This window comes from Malania oleifera, chromosome 3 (assembly GCF_029873635.1).
Source record: "Malania oleifera isolate guangnan ecotype guangnan chromosome 3, ASM2987363v1, whole genome shotgun sequence".
NCBI classification, from domain to species: Eukaryota; Viridiplantae; Streptophyta; class Magnoliopsida; order Santalales; family Ximeniaceae; genus Malania; species Malania oleifera.
In genome coordinates this window covers 109,176,069-109,197,256 of record NC_080419.1, presented here as the reverse complement: position 1 = coordinate 109,197,256, position 21,188 = coordinate 109,176,069, and the positions used below count along the sequence as shown (strand labels likewise).

Sequence of the window (21,188 nt, the reverse complement as noted above, 5' to 3'; positions counted from 1 at the left end):
TTTCATGTAAAATGAATTTTGATTTTTTTTATAAAAACAAGATGATTACAACTTCAAGGGATGTAAATGAATTCGATTTAGTAGATGCCTGTATAAAATTTAAGTTGGTGGAATTTGATTGTTTCTGAAAAGATTCTAGCTGCAACTGTGACCAATTTTGTGGTTCTATGTGAATTTCTATGATTGTTGTTTGGCTCTTGTTTAGCTTGCTTGGCCATCCATTAGTCAATTCATGGATTGGTTTAGGGTTCATGGCATGTGTTGACACTGACGCATCATATGTTAAACCCCTAACAAAGACGAGAATATAAATAATGTCCTAAGATAGATCAAACAACAAATGATAGGGGTAATTTTTGACAAGCCAAATACAAATTATGCCTCAAATATATCTAAAGGTGCAAATGAGTCAAGTTTACTCACATGCTATTCGTATCCGACTCGGTTCTACTCGAGTTCAGACTATTCAAATATTTTAACAAGTCAAATTCAAGCTTAGTTATAGTGCTCGAGTTAATCAAACTTTTTAATCTTATTATTTTTATATTATATGTACATTATAAATATTTATATATACATTGAATATTAATTTATAATCAAATCAAGCTCAAATATGATATTAAGTCGAATTTTGAGTTTAACATTTTCAAGTCTGAGTCGATTTCATGTCTTTTGATATGTCAACTCAACTCAACTCAACTCAAACACACCCCTATATATATCCTACTTGTTACATATCCTACTTGTTACGGATTCTAAAAAGCTATTTTAGCAGGATACTGGGGGAGAGAGAGAGAGAGAAAGAGAGAATCCATTCTCATCGTCCAAGCATGCACTTATTTGTCACCCCCGCATTAAGGAGTTGGTAGAGACAGGGCCTCTGTCAAGAAACCCATGTATTAATTAGAGATTAGCAGATGGAGGGCAGCCACAGCTCTTTCAAAGAATTTTTATCTTCTTTCCTTACTTCCTTTTTTTTTATAGGGGGGGGTAGGTGAAAAAAAGAGTTCCTGCATTAAAGAATAGTTATTGAACAAGCTTCTGCATTAGACCTCCCATGCAGATGCAGCCACATCAATTTGTCCAAATAACATTTTATCATACAAAATATTGCAGTGAAGGTTCCCATTACTTTGCACTTTAAAGTCCAGACTATGACAATGCAGTGAAAGATCTCATCACATTGCAAAGTCCAGACCATTAGAATACATAATGAACACTTTTGATTGAAGAAAATTGCATTTTCCAGACTGTTGGACCCCCCCCCCCCCCCCCCCCCAATAACTGCGAACAATGGCGAGCAGTGGAAGTTCCCTGGTCAGCAAGGATGAGTCAACCAGGGCCAACTTTCGGAATGTCATAATGCTCGCTTAGGTTTGCTAGATACTGATTAAAATCTTGAATCCGATCACGATGCGATTTGTTGGCAGTCTTAGCCATTCTGTGAAGATCAATTTGCCCCCTCTGCTCAATATACCGCCTCTCAGCAGGTGTAAGATGATCATCAATTGAAGCAACCTGTTCTTTTCCATCATCTTTATTGGTCTCATCTATGTCCTCAGTGTGATCAGTTGATACATTTCCACCTACCATCCATTAGAATTGAAGAAACAAAATGCTTAGGACTAGTTAGGTTTAAGAGAGGTGAAGAGAGGATAAAGAAACCAAACATTATTTGATAAGGGAGAAAGTGGACAGAAACACGATAACTTTAAAAAAAAAAAAAAAACTACAAAATATAAAATATAAAAAAAAGGTCAATTATTGCATACAAAAATGCCCCCCCTGCATTACTATTTTTTAAAATTGTCTAATGTGGTGTTCGGAAGCATGGATTTCAAGGTTTGGGATTGGATTTGTGTGGACTTGGAAGAAAATAAAATTTTATACTAGATTTAATGCAAATTCATACAAATCTAAATCCAAGTCCCAAATTCCATCCTCCCAAATGCAGGGTAAGCATCTTTAGCCTTTTTTGCATGGTTTCTCTCCACTTCTCTATATTCCTCGCCTGATTTGGGGGAGAGGAAAAAGTCTCTCTAATTTCTCTTGTTTTCTATCTCCATTCTTTTCTCATTTCTCCATCTTAAGTGAACCAAACACAGAAGTGGGGAGAAACCCATTTCCTTCCTCTTCTCTGCTTTCACTTCTCTTCAACCAAACTGGCCCTTAAAAGGGCATGTAAACAAAGGTTTTCAAAATAATAGATAATTTAAGAGAAAAAGATAAAAAGTGGATTCTCAGAGTAACTAATATCAAGGCCTTGAGCCTAGGAACCATAAGTGATTATATAATACTTCGTTTTCACAGTGAGACAAACGTGATAATGTGATATGATGGATCAGATTAAAGAGTATTTCTAATCTTAAAATTAACCTGGGGAAGGGGTGGTGTTGGGGCTGTAAATCTTAGTTCAATGGAAGAGTTATGGAGTTAACTTCTTTATCTAGGTGTGGTGTTTCACATTGGTCTTGACTTATTTAGGAATTACAAGTAACCCTTTGGATGGGGAATCCCGTTCTTTAGCTTTATTAGACACTGTTGTTACTAAGGCAGTTAGAGTTTGGGTGGGTGTAAAGGTTCTTTATTCTCTTCAGGTGGTCGTATATCACTCTTATCCAAGCTAGTCTTTATACCATTCCATTGCATTGTTCGTCTTTGTTTAGAATTCTTGGCAGGGTCATTAAAAAGTTAAGAGAGGAGAGCAAATGGTTCTGGTTGTCTCCCCTGGAGGTGAACTCCCCATGGCACTATTTATACAAAGTAAATCTGGCTGGCATTTGAATGGATGGGATGCTAATCTAGGTTCTAGACCTTCATCTAGAGTGTACTTGGAGGTTCATTTTGTCAGTTTAGAATATATTTACTCCTCTGACAGGTTTAAACAAGGGTAATGGTGCTCATACTCACTAATGGGAGGATGTTTCTGTAGGGGATTCAGCTTTATAGCTTACTTTGATTCAGCTTTATAGATTACTTTTGCTCGACTTTATCATCTTTCCTTCCTCCTTAATGTTGTCAATTCTTCCTTTCTAATTTCAGATGGTGATTTTTTTACTTGGGGAATCTTCATTTTAAAGGGACTTGAATGATAGGGAGATGAAAGAGCTTTTTCTTTGCTTGTTTTTTTGGAAAATTGCCATATCGTTAATAGGAGGGCATGTCAAGATGCAGGTTTTGGACCTTTTTTGGGTAAATAGTAAGTCTTTTTCGTCACTTAATTAAGATTAATATGTCTTCTGCACTTGATCATTGCATTTGGAAGGCCAAAGGCCATTCTAAGAGTAAGTTTTTGTTTGGGTAGTGACCCTTAATAGAGTTAACACCAACATCCTAAGCACGTAGGAGGCCTTCAAAAGCTTTGTCTCCTGAGGTGAGTTTTCTGTGTTGCAACTTGGGGAGTACAAAAATTAACAAAAATCGGACCGTAACTACACTGTTTCACATTTCAGTTCGGTTTCCATTCAAGGTTCCTGATTTCGGTCTCAAATATCTTTCAAAATCGGTTTTCGGTTTTAGTTTTAGAAATATACTCAACCCAAAACACCAAATAACCGAAATATAACATAATTCTTTAAATTTTAGATATTATGTAGATTTATTTATTAAATCATTATAAAATTTAATTTTAAATGAAAATAGAAAATTTGTTACAGCAAAAAATTAACAAAAGGCTTAGCTTTGATGAGACATACTGCAATAACCCCAAAAATATATATACAGAAGTAGAGAATATAAAATAATATGCATATATGTATGTGAAAATATATATATATATATATATATATATATATATATATATATATATGCACGCCTAGCTCCGAACAAGGACTCAATAGGGAAAATCCTCACTTACAGTTAAAATTACAGTTTGATTTAGGTTGGTCGGCTAGCCAGCTAAGTTCAGTTTTCAGACCACTCAACTCAGTCATGGAGGTAAACACGACTTACAATTAACAGGCCTAAGAGATGTCTTCAAATCAAATTATGTTGGTATCAGAGCAAAGGGACAGCTAATGTCTCCCAATCCACAGGACCTCTCGCTTATGAATGATTGTAGCGAAGTAGGACTCTCCGCCCGGGGGCTTACTAGTTTGGGGCAGCTAATGTCCCCCACTCGCAGCTAGTGCTTTGATAGGTGCCCGTTGTTGCCACGGCCAATAAGCCCCAAAGGGAAAGTTACAATTGTTGTATCAAAGCAAAGAAAGATTTTTACAGAAAAAGTATAAGAGAAAGTATTTATATATATATATATGAGAACAGGGCCTACAGTTGCAAGGCCTAAGAGATATTTTTACAAGGCAAGTGAGAAATTTATATATGTTTTACAGTTTTTCAAATGCAATTTTGAAGTTATAATCTTAAATGTTTACTGGTACGAAATTATGATATAGTAAACCTCATTTTAGTCACACACTGATATAATCAATCTTACTTACTGAGCATCGTCTCAACTCCTACCTTACAGATAGCTTTGAAGAACATACTAGAAATCAGGCAAAACAAGCACATGGGCGGGATTAGAGAGAGCAGTTTAAAAAATATTAATGTAATACCATTTGGATATGTTATTATATTTTGGAATTTTAAAGAATGTTAACTTTGTTATTGGAGATATTTTTGGACCACAATTAATTAGTACTCTGGTATAAAAGTATTTGAGGTTTTATTTACTTCCGTTGTTTATAGTTATTACATATTTATAGAAAGTCGCACCCTAGACCCCCATTGGGTTCGGGGCTTGACACATACTGCCTCATACCCCAAGACGGAAGCTTTTTATATACAAGGAAGATTGGTGAACCCACATTTCCTAATCAGTGGGACAAATAGAAATGCTACAGCACCAAGATGGGGGAGTGCAAGTGTGCAAGTGTAGGTGCTTGAGTTGTCCCACATCCGTTGCTTCAAAGATGTGGGAGTCCTCTCTTTGTGATAAAAATCCACCAGGCCCCTCTTCAATGCCTAGCGGCTCCCATGACGGCCTTAAGCCAAAGCTTAACCCAAGTTTGGGCCTTGTTCATCAGGGCCTTTCTCCACCTATTAGATCAGCATTGGGCCTTCCATCCGGGCCTCTTCAGAAAGTTAAATTATTTATTTTTCAGTTAATAAACTGAACTGAACTGGTATAATGCAGTTTGTTGATTAGTTGAATCATCATCAGTTTGTGGTTTGGTTGCAGTTTACAATAATTATAAGCTGCAGAATTCAGTTCAGTCTTCAGTTTTGCCCAAAACTGAACCATTTGGCACCCCTGGTTGTAACAGTTCAGACATTGTTTCCCATTTATTTTGCACTGTCCATTTAGTTGAGGCATGTCAAATAGATTATTTGATTTTGTTGAGGCTTTGGCATGTACGAAGTCGGTGGAAGAGATGCTGAGTATTTCCCTTACAGGATTCAGGAAGAGTGAGGGTTCTGGTAGTTTTTGGAAGTGTGTTTTATTCTATGTTTGATGGGGGATTTGACTGGAACTTTCAGACAAGAAATGATCCGGTTTAGACACGACACGTACTTGGCATCCCTTTGGGCTTTTAGTAAGGGTTGTCCTAAGAGTTCTTGTGAGGATGTTAAGCACAGTTGGAAGGCTTCCTTGAGCTGATAGTATTTAATTTTCTGTTTTCCTTTTGTTTATGAGAGTTCCTTGTCTTCGTCGTTGCACATTCTCTTTCTTATTCTAATAAATGTTCTTTTTCCATCAAATAAATTGACATAAAGAAATAAAACTAGAGGACAAGAAACACCCAATAGAAAGAAGAAATCAAAATAAAATTGTAAAAAAAAAAAAGAGAACAAAAAAATAAAAGCATATCATTAGAAAAAGTCAATCCCTTCCAGAATTCCACTTATAGTTTATGGAGTACTATAAATTTCCAATTCCATGAGCAATGTGCTCCATCAATTTTATGCTATATACATTTTGCGTGTCTCTTAGCCTAATCAAACAGAGGCCCACTCTCGTAAGTCATAAAAATCCCTTGCTTGAAAAAAGTAATCACTTCAGGCTAACTTTAGACTAAAAAAAGATAACAATGCAAATTTAGGAGTAAAACACACTTTCTAAAATTGAAAATTTTGAGGGAAAAAAGGATTAACCCGCAAAAGAAGAAGACTTGGAATAGGCCTTTAATGAGGTGCAAGTGTGCAACACCTCAACAGGCACCGTAATGCTAATCTATGGCACTCAAATTTGCTTTGTGCACCTGCCTTTTCTGCTGCTTTTTAGTGTTTACTCTCTTATTTAATGTTGAGACGCCCTATTTCTGAATCATTAATTATTTTGGAATATTCTAGACCCTTGGTGGCCAACAAGGCAAAACCATGACCATAAGGCACATGTTTGCCTGTAGATAGGGCCCTAAGCCGCATCCTTTGAGCCAATTAGAATTAGAGAGGAGTGAGGAGCGCAAGGACTAAACAAAGGAAGCTTTCAGAATTATGCTGAAAAGGAAACTTAAATTTTCTAAACTCTTAGAAGTTTGGTACCTTTTATACTCGATGTATACAACTGGGTGCTTGTGTTTTTATTCTTCATTGCCTAATGAGCAGGAGCATGATTAGGGTTTATGTTTACTATATTCTACAGTCGTTGAAGTATATATTTTAGGTATGAATGTCATTGATTGAATAGGATGTTGGACCAATGACATGATTAAGCATCAGGCTCAAGGGAACTTATTGACCGACTTCATGAATGTTTGAACATTTGAATGTTTGCATGATTGTTTGGATTGGTTCACTGGATATGAACTACCACTGATGAAATCCCTATTCAATATGGGTAGGGAAGCAACTACGAACACTACTCCCAAGTGCAATCCCACAATCTCCAAATCCATATTTTTTGTGTGTTGTGATTTGTTGTTCTGAGGAAACTGATTATTTTATAGGAATTAATTAAATTATGGAACAGCAGTCGCCAGTAAATTGGATAGATTCATATTCAGCAAGGAATGGGAGGATGAGTTTCAGAACCTCATTCAAAACTCAAAAGTACTCTCCCTAGGACCACATCCAACCATTTTCCTATTTTGTTGGAATCTAGTAAGGTGGCATGGGGTCCTACCCCCTTTTAGGTTCAAGAATATGTCATTGGACCATGTGCCTTTCAAGCCTTTGGTCAGGAAGTCTTGAGGAGAGGAAATGGATAGGGCTTGGGAAGGTTTCAGATTCATGAAAAACTGAAATGTTAAAAGAAACTGAAAGTTTGGGATAAGGAGATGTTTGGCAATGTTAGAATTAGAAAATCTAGACTCATGGGCGAGCTAGCTTTTTTGTATAGGAAGGAGGAAGAGACTAACCTCTCGGATAGTAAGGAGATTAGAAGATTCTTGAAGAATGAGTTGGAAGAGGTGATATTCCAGGAATTGAGGACTTGGCGGCAAAAGACCAAATTCAAGTGGGTTAAAGATGGTGATTGTAACTTTTCTTTCACAGGCTGGCAAAAGGTAAGAGGAATAAGAATTTGATCGGGGAGTTAGATGTGGAGGGAGGGAGAGTCACCAATGACCAAGGTCAAACCGCTTACATTATTTCTAACTTCTTTCAAAATTTGTATTTGAGGAGGATCATTGCCAACTGATGTTAGAGGGTTTAGATTTGAGTCCTATAACTGCTTATCAAAAGAGTTGGTTAGAGAGACTGCTTGATGAGAAGTGAGAGGGGTAGTTTTCAAGGTGGAAAGGGATAAGGCTCCAGGACCAGATGGTTTTAATACTGCTGCTTTCTAAGATTGTTGGGAGGCTGTTAAGGGCGATTTGCTGATTTCTCTGGTATGGAATTTTAAGCAAAAACATTAATTCCTCTTTTATAGCCTTGGTGCCTAAAAAGTCCAGACCTATTAAGGCTGAGGATTTTAGACCTATTAGTTTTGTCTCTAGTGTGTATAAGATTATCACTAAAGTTTTAGCTAATGGGTTGAGTGCGGTGCTTGCTAATACTATTTCTAGCGCTCAAAGTGCATGGGTGGGCGTTTTTTTTGGGGTGGGCGTTTTTGACAATATTTTAGTGGCCAATGATGTGGTAGAGGATATTTGAAGGAATAAGAAGAGGGGGTTGTCAACGGAACAGCAAACAGCAAAGCAAAAGATTTATTTCCTTACTTCAGCCCACAATTATTTCCTTATTTTTCAATTCATTATTTTGTACAGTTAGCACATATTTAGTTTACATGTATAGGGCTTAACAGATTATAGTTCACATGTATAGGGCTACAATCATGCTGGACCTTATTTACTTTCCATGTATAGCATTCTTGTAAAGTCTATATATAATATACAGAACTAAGGCCAAATCATTCGGCCATTCACAAAATACTTTGACATGGTATCAGAGCCAGCCGACTGCTAAGTTTTTTTTCCCCTTCAAATTTTTGTCTTCTCGGTTTTGTGGCTGTTGTGGTTTTTTTTTCTTTTCTAGAATTTTTTTTTTTTTTTTGTTCTCTGTTCTCAATACTTTTGTGGCTGAGTGGCTGTCAGCACAGCAGGTAATCTGGTTTGCCATTTATTTTAGTGCAGGCAACAGCTTTCTGCTGCTGTTCCTAGTGCTTCTCTGTCTCGGCACAGCAGGTTTCTGTCCTTGAAATTCTCAGCAAGCAGGCTACAGCTTTCTGTTGCTGTTTGTGATTCTCGGCAAGCAGGCAACAGCTTTCTGTTGCCATTTCTGGTACTTCTCTGTCTCAGCACAGCAAGTTTCTGTCCTTGTGATTCTCGGCACAGCAGATTTCTTGGTTCAAGATTTCTTTTTTTTTTAAGAGCAGGAAAGTTGGTCTTGGTTCTCTATGCTGCTGTTTCTGGTGCTTCTCTGTCCTTGTGATTCTCAGCACAGCAAGTTTTTTTTTTGGTTCAAGATTTATTTTTTAGTGCAGGCAGGTTGTTCTTGGTTTTCTTTGTACCTGCGTTGTTTTTTCCCTTTTTTGGGCTTCTAGATTTTCTGGTCTTTTTCTTTCAGCACAATCTGTCTTTTTTAGCTTCTCGATTTTCTCCTTTATTTAGCATGGACTCCGCACCTATGTGTGCCAAGTTTACGGACAACAATTATTCTACGTGGGCTTTTCAATTTGAACTTTTCCTGAAAGGAAAATATCTTTGGGGTCATATTGATGGCACGGATTGTGCACCCAATCCTGATAAATCCCAAGAGTCAGCGGCTTGTCCTTCATGGGCTGTGCTTGGTGCCAAGGATTAAGTGGCTTGTCCTTCATGGGTTGTGCTTGGTGCTCGGATTATGTCTTGGCTTCTTGGCTCAGTTGCACCACATATTGTCCCCAACTTGCGACCTTATCGCACCACTCAATCCATGTGGACTTATTTAAAAACAGTACAACATCATGATAACGGTGTCTACCGTTTTTAGTTAGAGCATGTGATTGCCATGTTTCAACATGACAATCATTCCATCCAAGATTATTATTCGGGGTTTCTGACTCTTTGGAACGAATATTCTATCTGGTTACTGCGGATGTTCCTGTTTCCTCTCTTCCCATTCAACGTCTTCACGAGACTAGTCATCGTGATCAGTTTCTTATGAAACTCCGCCCCAAGTATGATTCTATTCGCTCATATCTACAAAATCGCTCTCCTGTTCCTTCTCTTGATGTTTGTTTTGGTGAGTTATTTCGTCAAGAACAACGGCTTAGAACTCAAGTTACTCTGGCACAATCTCAAGGTAGTTAAGGGTCTGTCCCTGTGGCTTATGCTGCTCAACGATGAGGATCGCCTGTGCATTCTAGCACCTTGTAGTGCTTTTGCTGCAAAGAATTTGGGCATATCGCTGCTAATTGTTCCAAGAAATTTTGCTCTTATTGCAAGAAGAAGGGTCACATTATCAAAGACTGTCGTATCCGCCCGAAGAATCGTCAGGCCCAAGCATTACAAACATCTATTAGTGTACCCCCCACAATGACATTTGCGGCCCTGGCTCCTCTTCAAGTGACTCCTCTAATCCTGCACCTCCTACAGCGAACTACTACACACTCAAAATGGTGCAACAAATGCTAATTTCGGCATTATCAGCAATGAGGCTCCAAGGTAACAATTCTACTAAACTCTGGTATGTGGACTCGAGTGCCTCTAATCACATGACGAACAAACCCACTACCCTATGTCATGTTCGGCCCTACGCTGGTCAATTAGCTATTCAGACTACCAATGGCAGTTCTTTACCAATAGTTGTTGTCGAAGATGCCTCTTCTAAGTTCACTGATGTGTTTCTTGCTCCTCAGCTTTCCACGAATATTATTTTTGTTGGTCAATTAGTTGATAACAATTGTGCTATTAATTTGTAATGGTTGTGTTGTGCAGGACTAGGTAACGAGGGAGCCAATCGCAAAGGGACCTAAAGGGGGGCGCTTGTTTCCACTACTTTTGCATGTTCCAACATGTTCTCCAGTTTCTTCTATTAAGTATTTTGCTTGTAATAATGTTTAAAATATTAGTAGGGTGTGGCATCGTCGTTTAGGCCATCCCAATACTCAGATCTGATATCATGTATTGAACTCTGGTTTACTTGGTAATAAAGAACGTTCTTCTTTATCTCTTAAAGTGTGCTTCTTGCAAACTTGGTAAAAGCAAAACTCTTCTCTTCCCCTTGCATGCTAGTAGAGTTTCTCAGTGCTTTGATCTTATCCATAGCAATGTTTGAGGACCTTCTCCGGTTAGTTCATATGAAAATTTTAAATACTATGTGACTTTCATTGTTGATCATAGCAAGATTTACTTTGGTCTACGTTCTTCACTCTAAATCTGAGGTTTTTCGTACTTTCATTGAGTTTTTAGCGTATGTTGACAATCAATTTTCTACTTCTATGAAGACATTACGGCAGATTTTGGTGGTGAATACGTGTCTACTGAGTTTCGGGCATTTTTGGCTTCTAAAGGTATTATTCATCAACGTTCATGTCCTGCTACCTCCCCAACAGAATGGAGTAGCCGAACGGAAAAATCATCATCTCCTAGATGGGGTACGTACTCTCTTGCTGGAATCCTCTGTTTCATCCTTGTTCTAGGTTGAGGCTCTGAAAACTGCTACTTAATTAATCGTTTACCTTCTCAATTCCTACTCATGGAGTCTCCCTATTTCCACTTATTTGCTAAGCAACCTAGTTACGATAACCTTCGTACCTTTGGTTGTATATGTTTTGTTAATTTACCTCCTCATAAGCGACATAAATTATTTGCTCAATCTATTCGATGTGCATTTGTGGCATATAATGTGTGTCAAAAGGGATTTGTTTGCTATGATCCTACATTACATCATACACGCATTTTTAGGAATGTTATTTTCTTTGAAAATCAACATTTCTTTCATCTGTCCTCTGTACCCTCCTCTTCTACTGTGATTGTCCCCTCCTTTGAGGAGCAGTTCTCGAATCCTCATCAAGTCAGTTCTCGTTTTAAACCAAGTATTGTGTATACGCAACGCTCCCGCCCACAGTCTCTTCCGGTAGCTCATCCGATATTTGATCCATGCTCCAGATTCAGTCAGTTGCAGCACCTCCAGAGCCTCTGGTACGTAGCTCTTCTCGAGTGTTTGTACCCCCCGATAGGTATGGGTTTCCCTCTTCAAGTTCTAGAAATTCTGTTTCAGCTCTTACTGCTGCATTGTCCAATTTAGATATTCCCACATCCTACTCACACGCTGCCAAGCATGATTGTTGGCGACAAACTTTGCAGAGAGAAATTGCCGTTCTAGAGACTAATCACACTTGGGACATTGAGCCTTGTCCTCCCACCATTGTTCCTCTGGGTTGTAAATGGGTTTACTCAGTCAAAGTTCGATCTGATGGAAGTCTAGATCGTTACAAAGCTCGCCTTGTTGCACTTGGGAATAATCAGGAAAATGGTGTCAATTATGAAGAGGCCTTTGCTCCTGTGGCTAAGATGACTACTGTTCGTACGATTCTAACTATTGCTGCTTCCAGTGATTGGCCACAACATCAAATGGATGTCAAGAATGCTTTTCTTCACAGGGATCTTAAAGAGTGTATTTATATGAAGCCACCCCCGAGCTTGTTTCCCCCTCCGACTTCATATGTGTGTAAGCTTCGTTGCTCTCTTTATGGTCTAAGCTTCGTTGCTCTCTTTATGGTCTCAAACAAGCTCCAAGGGCCTGGTTTGATAAATTCTGCACCACTTTATTACAATTTTCACTCAAGCAAAGCAAGTATTGCCACTTCTTCAGAAATCAGACATGGGTATTGTTGTTCTTTTGGTTTATGTTGATGATATTGTGATTACCGGTCCCGATTATGCTTTACTTGCTCAGCTCAAGACTCATCTCTCAGAGTCCTTTCATATGAAAGATCTTAGGTCACTCACATATTTTCTTGGTCTTGAGGTGAATTATAGTCCCTCGGGTATTTCACTCAATCAACATAAGTATGCTAGTGACCTGGTGGCCACAGCTGGCCTTCAGAAGGGTTCTTCTATTAATACTCCCATGGAATTGGTGGGTAGTCTTGTCTATCTCACCATTACTAGACCAAACATTTCTTTTGTTGTACAGCAAGTCAGCCAGTTTCTTCAGACTCCGCATCATCTTCATTGTTGTCCGTAGGATCATACGCTATGTTCAGGGCACTTCTAGCCGTGGTTTATTCTTCTCTGCAGGCAATTCTACTCGCCTTGCTGCTTATAGCGATGTTGCTTGGGCTGGTTGTGCGGATACACGTTGCTCCATCACTGGTTGGTGTGTGTTCTTAGGTGATGCATTGATCTCTTGGAAGAGTAAGAAGCAAGATAGAGTTTCTAAGTCATTGACGGAATCTGAATACCGGGCGATGTCTCTTGCTTGTTCTGAAATTATTTGGCTTCAAGGTTTGCTTGCTAAGCTAGATTTTTCTGAGACTGATCCTACACCTCTACAAGCCAATAATACAAGTGCTATCTAGATCATGGCCAATCCTGTCTATCATGAGCGCACGAAGCATATTGAAGTCGATTGTCACTCTATCCATTAAGCATTTGAAGCTCGTGTTATCACTCTTCCACACATTTCCACTAAATTACAAATTGCGGATATTTTCACCAAGGCTCTCACTCGTCATCAACATTGCTTCCTAAGTAGCAAATTAATGCTTCTTGATAAACCCGCATCAATTTGAGGGGGGCTGTCAACAGAACAGCAAACAGCAAAGCAAAAGATTTCTTTCCTTACTTCAACCCACAATTATTTCTTTATTTTTCAATTCATTATTTTGTACAGTTAGCATATATTTAGTGTACATGTATAGGACTTGATAGATTATAGTTTACATGTATAGGGCTAGAATCATGCTAAACCTTATTTACTTTCCAGGTATAGCATTCTTGTAAAGTTTTTATATAATACACAGAACTCAAGGCCAAATTATTCGGCCATTCACACAATACTTTGACAGGGGTTTGTTTCCAAATTAAATTCAAGAAAGCCTACGATAGAATGAGTTGGAGCTTCTTAGATAAAGTCCTTCTGATAAAGGGTCTTGATGAGCATTGGCATCATTGGATTAGAGGCTGCTTTTCTAATGTGTGGTTCTCGGTGATTGTGAATGGTGAACCAAATCATGATTTAGCGCTTCAAGGGGCAGTAAACAAGGTGACTTGTTATCACCCTTCTCTATTCATCCTTGTAGCTGATGTGTTGAGTACAGATCATGGATAGGGCTGTCGAGAGGGGATTGGTTAGAGGTCTAGAAGTAGGGAGAGAGGGAGTGCTGGTTTCCCATCTCTGGTTTGTTGATGATACCATTTTTTCCCTTGATGATCATACTCTTTTTAGGAGATTTTTGAGTATTCCCCAAATTTTCGTGAGGGTATCTATTCTTAATATTAATATGGAGAAGAATGGTTTAGCAACTTCGAATGTGCCCGTGGAGAGAGTCAAGGAGTAGGCAACTAAAGTGGGGAGTTATATTCTAGATTGGCCTTTGACTTACTTACGAGTTCCTTTAGGGGGCAATCCTAGAGTTGCAGATTTTTGGAATCCAATGGTGGAGAAGGTTACGAAGAAATTAGATGATTGGAAGGGGGCTCTTTTCTCTTTCAGGGGAATAATAACCCTGATTCAAGCTTGTCTTTTTAGCATTCCATTATATTTCTGTATTTTAAAATTCCAAAGGGCATTTCTAGCAAGCTTTAGACAAATTATAAAATATTTTTTGTGGTCTGGTGTGGGGGGTAACACAAACCACTTAGTAAGTTTGTGTGAGGTCTATAGGTCAAAAAACAAGAAAGGGTTTGGTCAAGGTAACCTGGTGTATAAAAACACAGCTCGTTCAGCTAAATAGCTATGGTGCTTCCCTCTAGAAGAATTGTTCCTTTGGCATAGAGTAATAAGCAGGTTCGGGTTAAATGAGAATGGATGATACCAATGTTAATTTAAGATGTTCTCAGGGAAGTCCGTGGGGGCCCATCTCTCAGATTTATCTTTCTTCCCCCCCCCCCCCCCAACACTAAACTTGAGGTGGGGAGGGTTCTCTTATCCATTTCATTTTTTTACCACCATCCATACGCACTTCATTTCCTCTAATGTCACTCAACTTTAAATCCATTTTATCCAAAATATTTTGAGCTTCTACATCCTTCTTCAGAATCTCCACCATGATGTAGGCAAAATTCCATCCCTACTCCATAACTTGTTCACCAACCCATCATTATCAAAACTAGAAACTCCTTCCAAGCCTTCAAATGGGGTTGGATGGACTTATGATAAATCCCCTCTTTCATCTCAAGAATCATAGATGTACCCATATTGTTTTCGAATCTCGTCCAATAACCCCCCACCACAATCAAACTCACTAATATCATCACTCTCTAAATCTAAAAAAATACCCCCATTTTTTTCCCATCTTTCCTTCACTAGCCTCATTACTACACCCAGCCTTCTTTTTTTCACTAGGATCTTCCATAATACTCAACTCTCCTATAGAATTTCTCCTTAAAACTTTGGCACTGACTCACCAGAATTTTCTCTCATTTCTTCAAAAACCTTCTTCATTTCAGCACCCAGACAAGCTGCCCTCCTACGAGCATAAACCTTTTTACCCTCAAATCTATCATTTACCAATATTAAGACTCCATCTTTCAGATTTCTCCTCAAACCAAGCTTCTTATTTTTTAACTTTTTACCACACCACCTTATAATACCTCTTCAAATACGTGACTCAATTTTCACCCTATAACCTTGTTTCGAATATAATATGCTGCTAAAATTCTAAACTTGTTTGTCATTCTAACTCAATTCTCACCCCATGATGGACATGGTCAACATTCTTATCATCGACTTACATGATGGAAAGGTAATGGTCTATAAGTTATCCACCACTATAGTAAAGGGCAGCCCGGTGCACAAAGCTCCCACATATGAGGGGTCCGGGGAAGGGGTGGGCCACAATGGATCTACAGTATGCAGCCTTATCTTACATTTTTGCAAGAGATTGTTTCCAAGCCTCGAACCTGTGACCTCCAGGTCACACAGCGACAACCTTACCGTTGCGCCTGAGCTACCCCATAGTACAATGGTTAAATGTAGTGGCCCTCCCCTACAACTTAATGTAGTCCCTACCATTCAAATTAAATAAAATGGAAGCAGTGACCATTCAAAGTTCCTATCACTTGGCATATTCAATTAGGGGAAGGTGGCTATCATTAACCCTATAATTCTTGGAAAGGAATCCTAAATATTTTAAGCCCTAGTTTTCTAAATATAATTACTTTGGGATAATCAGCATATCGGCTCTTCTCTGCTCATACTCAAAAACACATATTGAAACTGATCATTAATCTCAAAATATTCAAAGGACTCTTTTGACCAAAATATGTGCTTGTCAGAAAACTTGTTTCTTCTTTTTTTTTCTTCAAATCCAAAAAATTCTTCTTAGCTTTATACACGTCATGCATAGGTCATCAATCCAACATTGTATAACATAAAAAAATAAGGGGGGAAATGCATGTTTTTCCAATAAATAGTTCAAAACATTTTATCATCACGAGTGTTCTACATTGAAAACAATTTAAAACAATTCATTTTGAAACCATATAGGTATTAACATATTAGGAGAAAAAAAAAACGATTAGTGATCCCAAAAATGAACATTTTCAAAAATTCATACTTGTCTTTTTATGCAAGAACTTTCCAAATAGTAAAAAAAAAAAAAAAATGAAATTCTTTAGTGGGCCCTTCAGGCGGGGTCTATATTAGCTCACCATAGATTAGCAATGAAGGCAGGAAACAAGAAAAAAATTAAAAACAAAACAAACAAACAAACAAAAAAAAAAAAACATAACAAAACAAAACAAAATATGAAATAAAATCGTGCAGCAATAGTAATCTCTCCAGCCATTGCCACTCCCTTTAAAAACAACCACTGATCTAACACTCAATTTGGAAACCATATTTCTTACCCAGGCAATTTCAATATGTCCCAACTAACCAATGAATGAGAAAGTTGTTTTCATTTGTTCATCCTATGTCATAGGAATTCGATAAGTCCATCAGTCAATCTGCCTGCTTTTATTATCATATCCAGAGTTTCCTTACACTTTTTTTATTTAAAATAGATAGTGAATTTATATCTGTCTTTAGTTGAATCTTCTTCATGCTTCAATGAATAATCAATAAGTTAATGATTTCAATTAAACTATATATGTGAGCATTCATATGTATGTGTGTGCATCCATGCATACAACATAAACTTAATCTCTCTATCACTTACAAGAACTCATGCAAATTATCATTTTGAGTTTGTACTTGTAAACACCCCCCCCCCCAAAAAAAACAAAATGAAAAAAAACATAAGTTTGCAGATGCATGAAGAGCACAGTTATCTTGAAAATATTGAGAAGCATCAACAAACCTGTAGAGAGATCATTTCCCAATGCATTAGATCCCTCATCATGCTTCTTGTGTTTCTTTTTCTTTTTTATCCCACCTGCTTTCACATCCAAAGCTTTGCCCTTCAACTTCAGCTTTCCACCAACAACGTTCTCATATGACGACATCTAGCTAACAACAAGGGGAAAAATATTTTGTGTTTAGAATTTGAGATTGAAGATAGTAATGTAAAGCAAGTTTTACGGAAATAAGAAAATAAATAAATGTATACAAATTTTACAGCCTTTAAATTTTATGAAAATGAAAATGAAACTGCATTTTTAAATAATAAGTGGTTGGAAATCTACCAGATGAAACACTAAATTAAAAACACAAGGTCAATCAAGAAGAAAACTAAGGGATGTTGCATTGCAGTCACAATTTGTAGTTGCTATTGCATTTGGCAGTGGTTGTTATTACAGTTAGTCAATAACTCCAATTTGGAACTTTTAGCCAACAAGAAATTTGGAGATCAAAGAAAGTTCTGCCAATAGCAAAAGATGCATCACTATCAAATGCCTGAAAAAGGGAATATTTGGCTTTCAGCTAACTGCTGAGAATTACCAAACGCCCAAGATGCTAGTACTTGGTTATTGGACCCATTTTGCCAATAGGCGCAACATGGGATACTTCATACATACAAATTTGCCCTAAAAACATTAATATAATATGCCTTCTAGAATTGCAAAAGTCTAATAATTTCAAAAACAAAAAAAACAAAAATAAATAAATAAATAAATAATAACAGAAAAACAAGGTCAATATCACTCCATGGAACCATTAGATAACACAGCTTGGAAGTAGGAAATATTTAACACTTGTCAAGGTTGTGAAACTAGGAACGGAGTAGAGGCTAAGTTAGAATTATGGAGAGAAGCTTTGGAATCTAGAGGCTTTAGGATAGGTAGAAATAAGACAGAATATATGAAATGTAATTTTAATAATGATAGGAGGAATATTGAGGACAAAGTTAAACTTGATGATGAAGAAATAAATAGCACTTGTAGATTTCGATACCTTGGATCTATTATGCATGCTGAAAGAAAAATTGAATATGATGTAATGCACAGAATTAAAGCAGGTTGGATAAAATGGAGAAGTACTTCAAGTGTGCTCTGTGATCGTAGAATACCCTTAAAATTGAAAGGGAAATTTTATAGGACAGCTATAAGACCAACAATGATATATGAATCGGAATGTTGGGCGATGAAGAAACATAATAACCAAAAATTAAAAGTTACTGAGATAAGAATGGTTAGATGGATGAGTGGTATAACACTGAAAGATAAATTAAGGAATTAACATATTTGTGGTAAGTTAGGTGTAGCTCCTATAGAAGATAAGATAAGGGAGGAACGACTCAGATAGTATAGACACTTGCAACGTAGGTCACGTAGTGCACGTGTGAGGAAGAGTGACTTAATTACTGTGGGGGGCAATAGAAGGGATAGGGGTAGACCTAAAATAACTTGGGAGGATACATTGAGTAAATCAAAAGAAATGGTCCATGATCGCATAAATTGGCGGAAAAGGATTTATATAGCCAACTCCACCTAGTGGGATTAAAGCTTGGTTTTGTTGTTGTTGTTGTCAAGGTTGTGAAACGTTAAAATATGTATGAAAAAAATCTGGTCCACAGTCTACCAGGATCATTTAAACTAATATAGAATGGAAAACAAGCTACCCTCCTACTTTTTAAGAAGAATTCTACACTAGTTTCATCACTCTCCCTGAAAATGCACTCAAACAACCTAAATTCACTTCTTTCATGTAAATAAATTACGATAAAATTGTAACTCCAGCCAATTTAAATTTCAAAAGAGAGAGAGAGAGAGAGAGAAGTGGGCAACTAAAAGGCAGATATCTGCATTAAAGCAGCATGAGAAGATGGACCAGTCTGTGAGACAGAGAGCACACATATTTTGTCCCATCCATCTAGTTATTTTAGAATCCAAGCACACCCTATGACCCTACTTCCAGAATGGAACCAACCAGGTGCAAAAAAATTAAGTAGAGGGACTTTCGGGTATTCCTCAAGAATGGAACTGCCCCTTTTCTTTGTGTGCACTTATTTATATATATCTTCAACATAGCAGATGCGAAGGGAGAGAGAGGGGCGGGCGCTAACTTCACGAGTGACCATGAAATTCCAAAAAAAGGCAGCACTATGGAATCAATTGTGCGGCTAGCTTCAATTTTCTCATATTGGTTCCAGATAGTGAAGTTTTAGCTATAAATGCTTTGTCAAAAACCAGTTAATCCATTCAATTTCATAACACATCCAGATCCGCTAACCAAATCGCTCCTAGAATTATAATTCTCTAGAAAATGCATTTTTAAAAAGGACTAACCGAAAATAGCTATGGAGGCAGAGGGAGACTCACCGTCGTAGCAGCGGTTGGCGCGCCGACAGCCGCGTAGGTCGACAAGATCGAGCGGGATTGGAAGGAGAACCGTAGCTAGGGTTTGGGATTTGAACGGGAGAGGGGCTTGGGATTAGTAAGAGAGAGAGAGATGTGATATATTTTAATTGATGATGTAAATAAATTTTATTTTTATATTAGCCAATTCAGGTTGTTTGAACTTGTAAAACTATAAATTTAGGTTGCAAATAAATCAATCGCTTGTCTGTTTAGTATCATCATTTTTTTTATTTTTTGTGTTTATTTATATATAATAAGAAAAATATGGACTATAAAAACATATTTATTTATGTTGTTAGTTTTTTTATTTTGTTATCAACTTTCAATTATTTACAAAAAATTTCAAAATCTGATTTTAGAGTTTCAATTATTTTGCCAGCTTGTTATCAAAATTTTTCTGAACCCAAAATTAATTTTTCTAAGTACTTAATTTTGTATATGTTTTTTAATAAAATTAAAATAAAATAATCCTATTAATTTAAAATATAATTAAAATAAAATATTTATATAATTTTTAAAAATTAAAAATAATAGTAAAAGTCATTTACAATTTTTTTTACTATTTTTAATTGTCATGCACACTAAATTTGTTTTTGTAAAATAAACTTTATGACATAACAATTAAGCAAAATAATTATAACAGTTTGTATTTATATTATAATATTTTAAAATTTTCATTATTTCATGATTTTATTATTTTAATCATATATTTTAGTTGCTATTTTATTGAATGACCAAAATGAGTTTTTTATTTAATCAAGTTTTTAATTTGTTTTACTTTTAAAAATATTAATCAAATAGGTTGTTGGTTTTTTATTTTTAGTTTATCTTTTTAGTTTTTTTTATTTTTGTTTATAATTTTCATTTCATAATTTTTGACAATGATATCAAAAGGTCTCTAAATATATCTAATTTTATAATTTGTTTGGTTAACGAACCGTGAACATAAGTGCGCTTTACTAAATTACACACAGTTTATAATTGAACTAAAAACTTATATTAAGCTCATTTATGTAGTATAATAAAGCTGATTTGGAATTGATAGACTATAATAGACTTAAAAATATGAACTACTTGGATGTTGGTTTGTTTAACTCAAATTCTATAATCTAAAATTAGTGATTGGATCAGTACTCAAAATTATTAGGTTAGCTTAATGAAAGTAAAATGTAAAAACCCCAAAAAGATATATAAAATATTAGTGGATTAATTTTAAAAATTAAAATATATATAAATTAATTAATTAATTAATCGGATTTAAAAGAAAAAAAGAAAAAAATAATAATTAAAATTTATTTCATTTTTATTAATAAAATATATTATTAATATTAATTAAATATTATTAATTTGAATTGATTAAATAAATAATATTAAAGATATATGTGTGTGTATATATATATTTATATATATATATATAAGGATTAAAGTAAAAAGGAAAAAAAATAAAAATAATATAATATAATATAATTATATAGGTAAAGTTGAAGAGAAACCTTCAGGACGTTTCCTGAAGGTTGATTTGAATATGTAATGAATTATTTTTTTTTACTTTCTTCTTCTTCTCCTTTACTTTTCCTTTTCTTTATTCTTTCTCTGCACTGAACTCTCTCTTTCTCACCTCACGTTCTCTCTCCCTCTCTCCTCGATTTCGTGACGAATTTTCGCCCGATCAAAAATCCGAAGATACCATTGGACTCCATTTGCCGCTACCGTCATTTCTACCAGAGCGGATCAGTGGTAGGAGCGGCGTAAACGTATTCCCTGGAATAAGTCATTTTCCTCTTTTTCTTTAATTTATTGCAAAATATAAGTCCAATTGACGAACGGACACCACCACGAGAATCTAGAGATGATTCTCTACAAGTCTAGTGGGACGGAATTCTCATGGGGGTGTCGGGCCAAAACCCCAAATTT

At 36.4% G+C, this 21,188-nt stretch overlaps 1 protein-coding gene across 2 annotated transcripts; it reads right to left on the bottom strand.

The window, feature by feature from the left end:
* Positions 1-998: 998 nt before the first annotated feature.
* On the bottom strand, positions 999-19,494 carry LOC131151894 (uncharacterized). Of its 2 annotated transcripts, none has more exons than XM_058103361.1 (3): positions 19,236-19,494; positions 16,835-16,983; positions 999-1,586 (listed from the first exon to the last, which is right to left on the bottom strand). In XM_058103361.1, the coding sequence occupies exons 2-3, from the start codon at positions 16,977-16,979 to the stop codon at positions 1,333-1,335; spliced, it is 399 nt and encodes a 132-aa protein (XP_057959344.1). In that variant the 5' UTR covers positions 16,980-16,983; positions 19,236-19,494; the 3' UTR covers positions 999-1,332. The 2 variants fall into 2 exon arrangements, with proteins under 2 accessions (XP_057959344.1, XP_057959345.1); XM_058103362.1 differs by having other exon boundaries at positions 16,835-16,979; positions 19,236-19,491.
* Between the last annotated feature and the right edge of the window lie 1,694 nt (positions 19,495-21,188).

Bases quoted from the DNA above. Each gene is read 5' to 3' on its own strand.
- LOC131151894 (XM_058103361.1), bottom strand. From the start codon at position 16,979: ATGTCGTCATATGAGAACGTTGTTGGTGGAAAGCTGAAGTTGAAGGGC. The intron at 1,587-16,834 runs GTTTGTTGATGC...AATGGATGGTAG, and splicing joins GGGAAATGATCTCTCTACAG to GTGGAAATGTATCAACTGAT.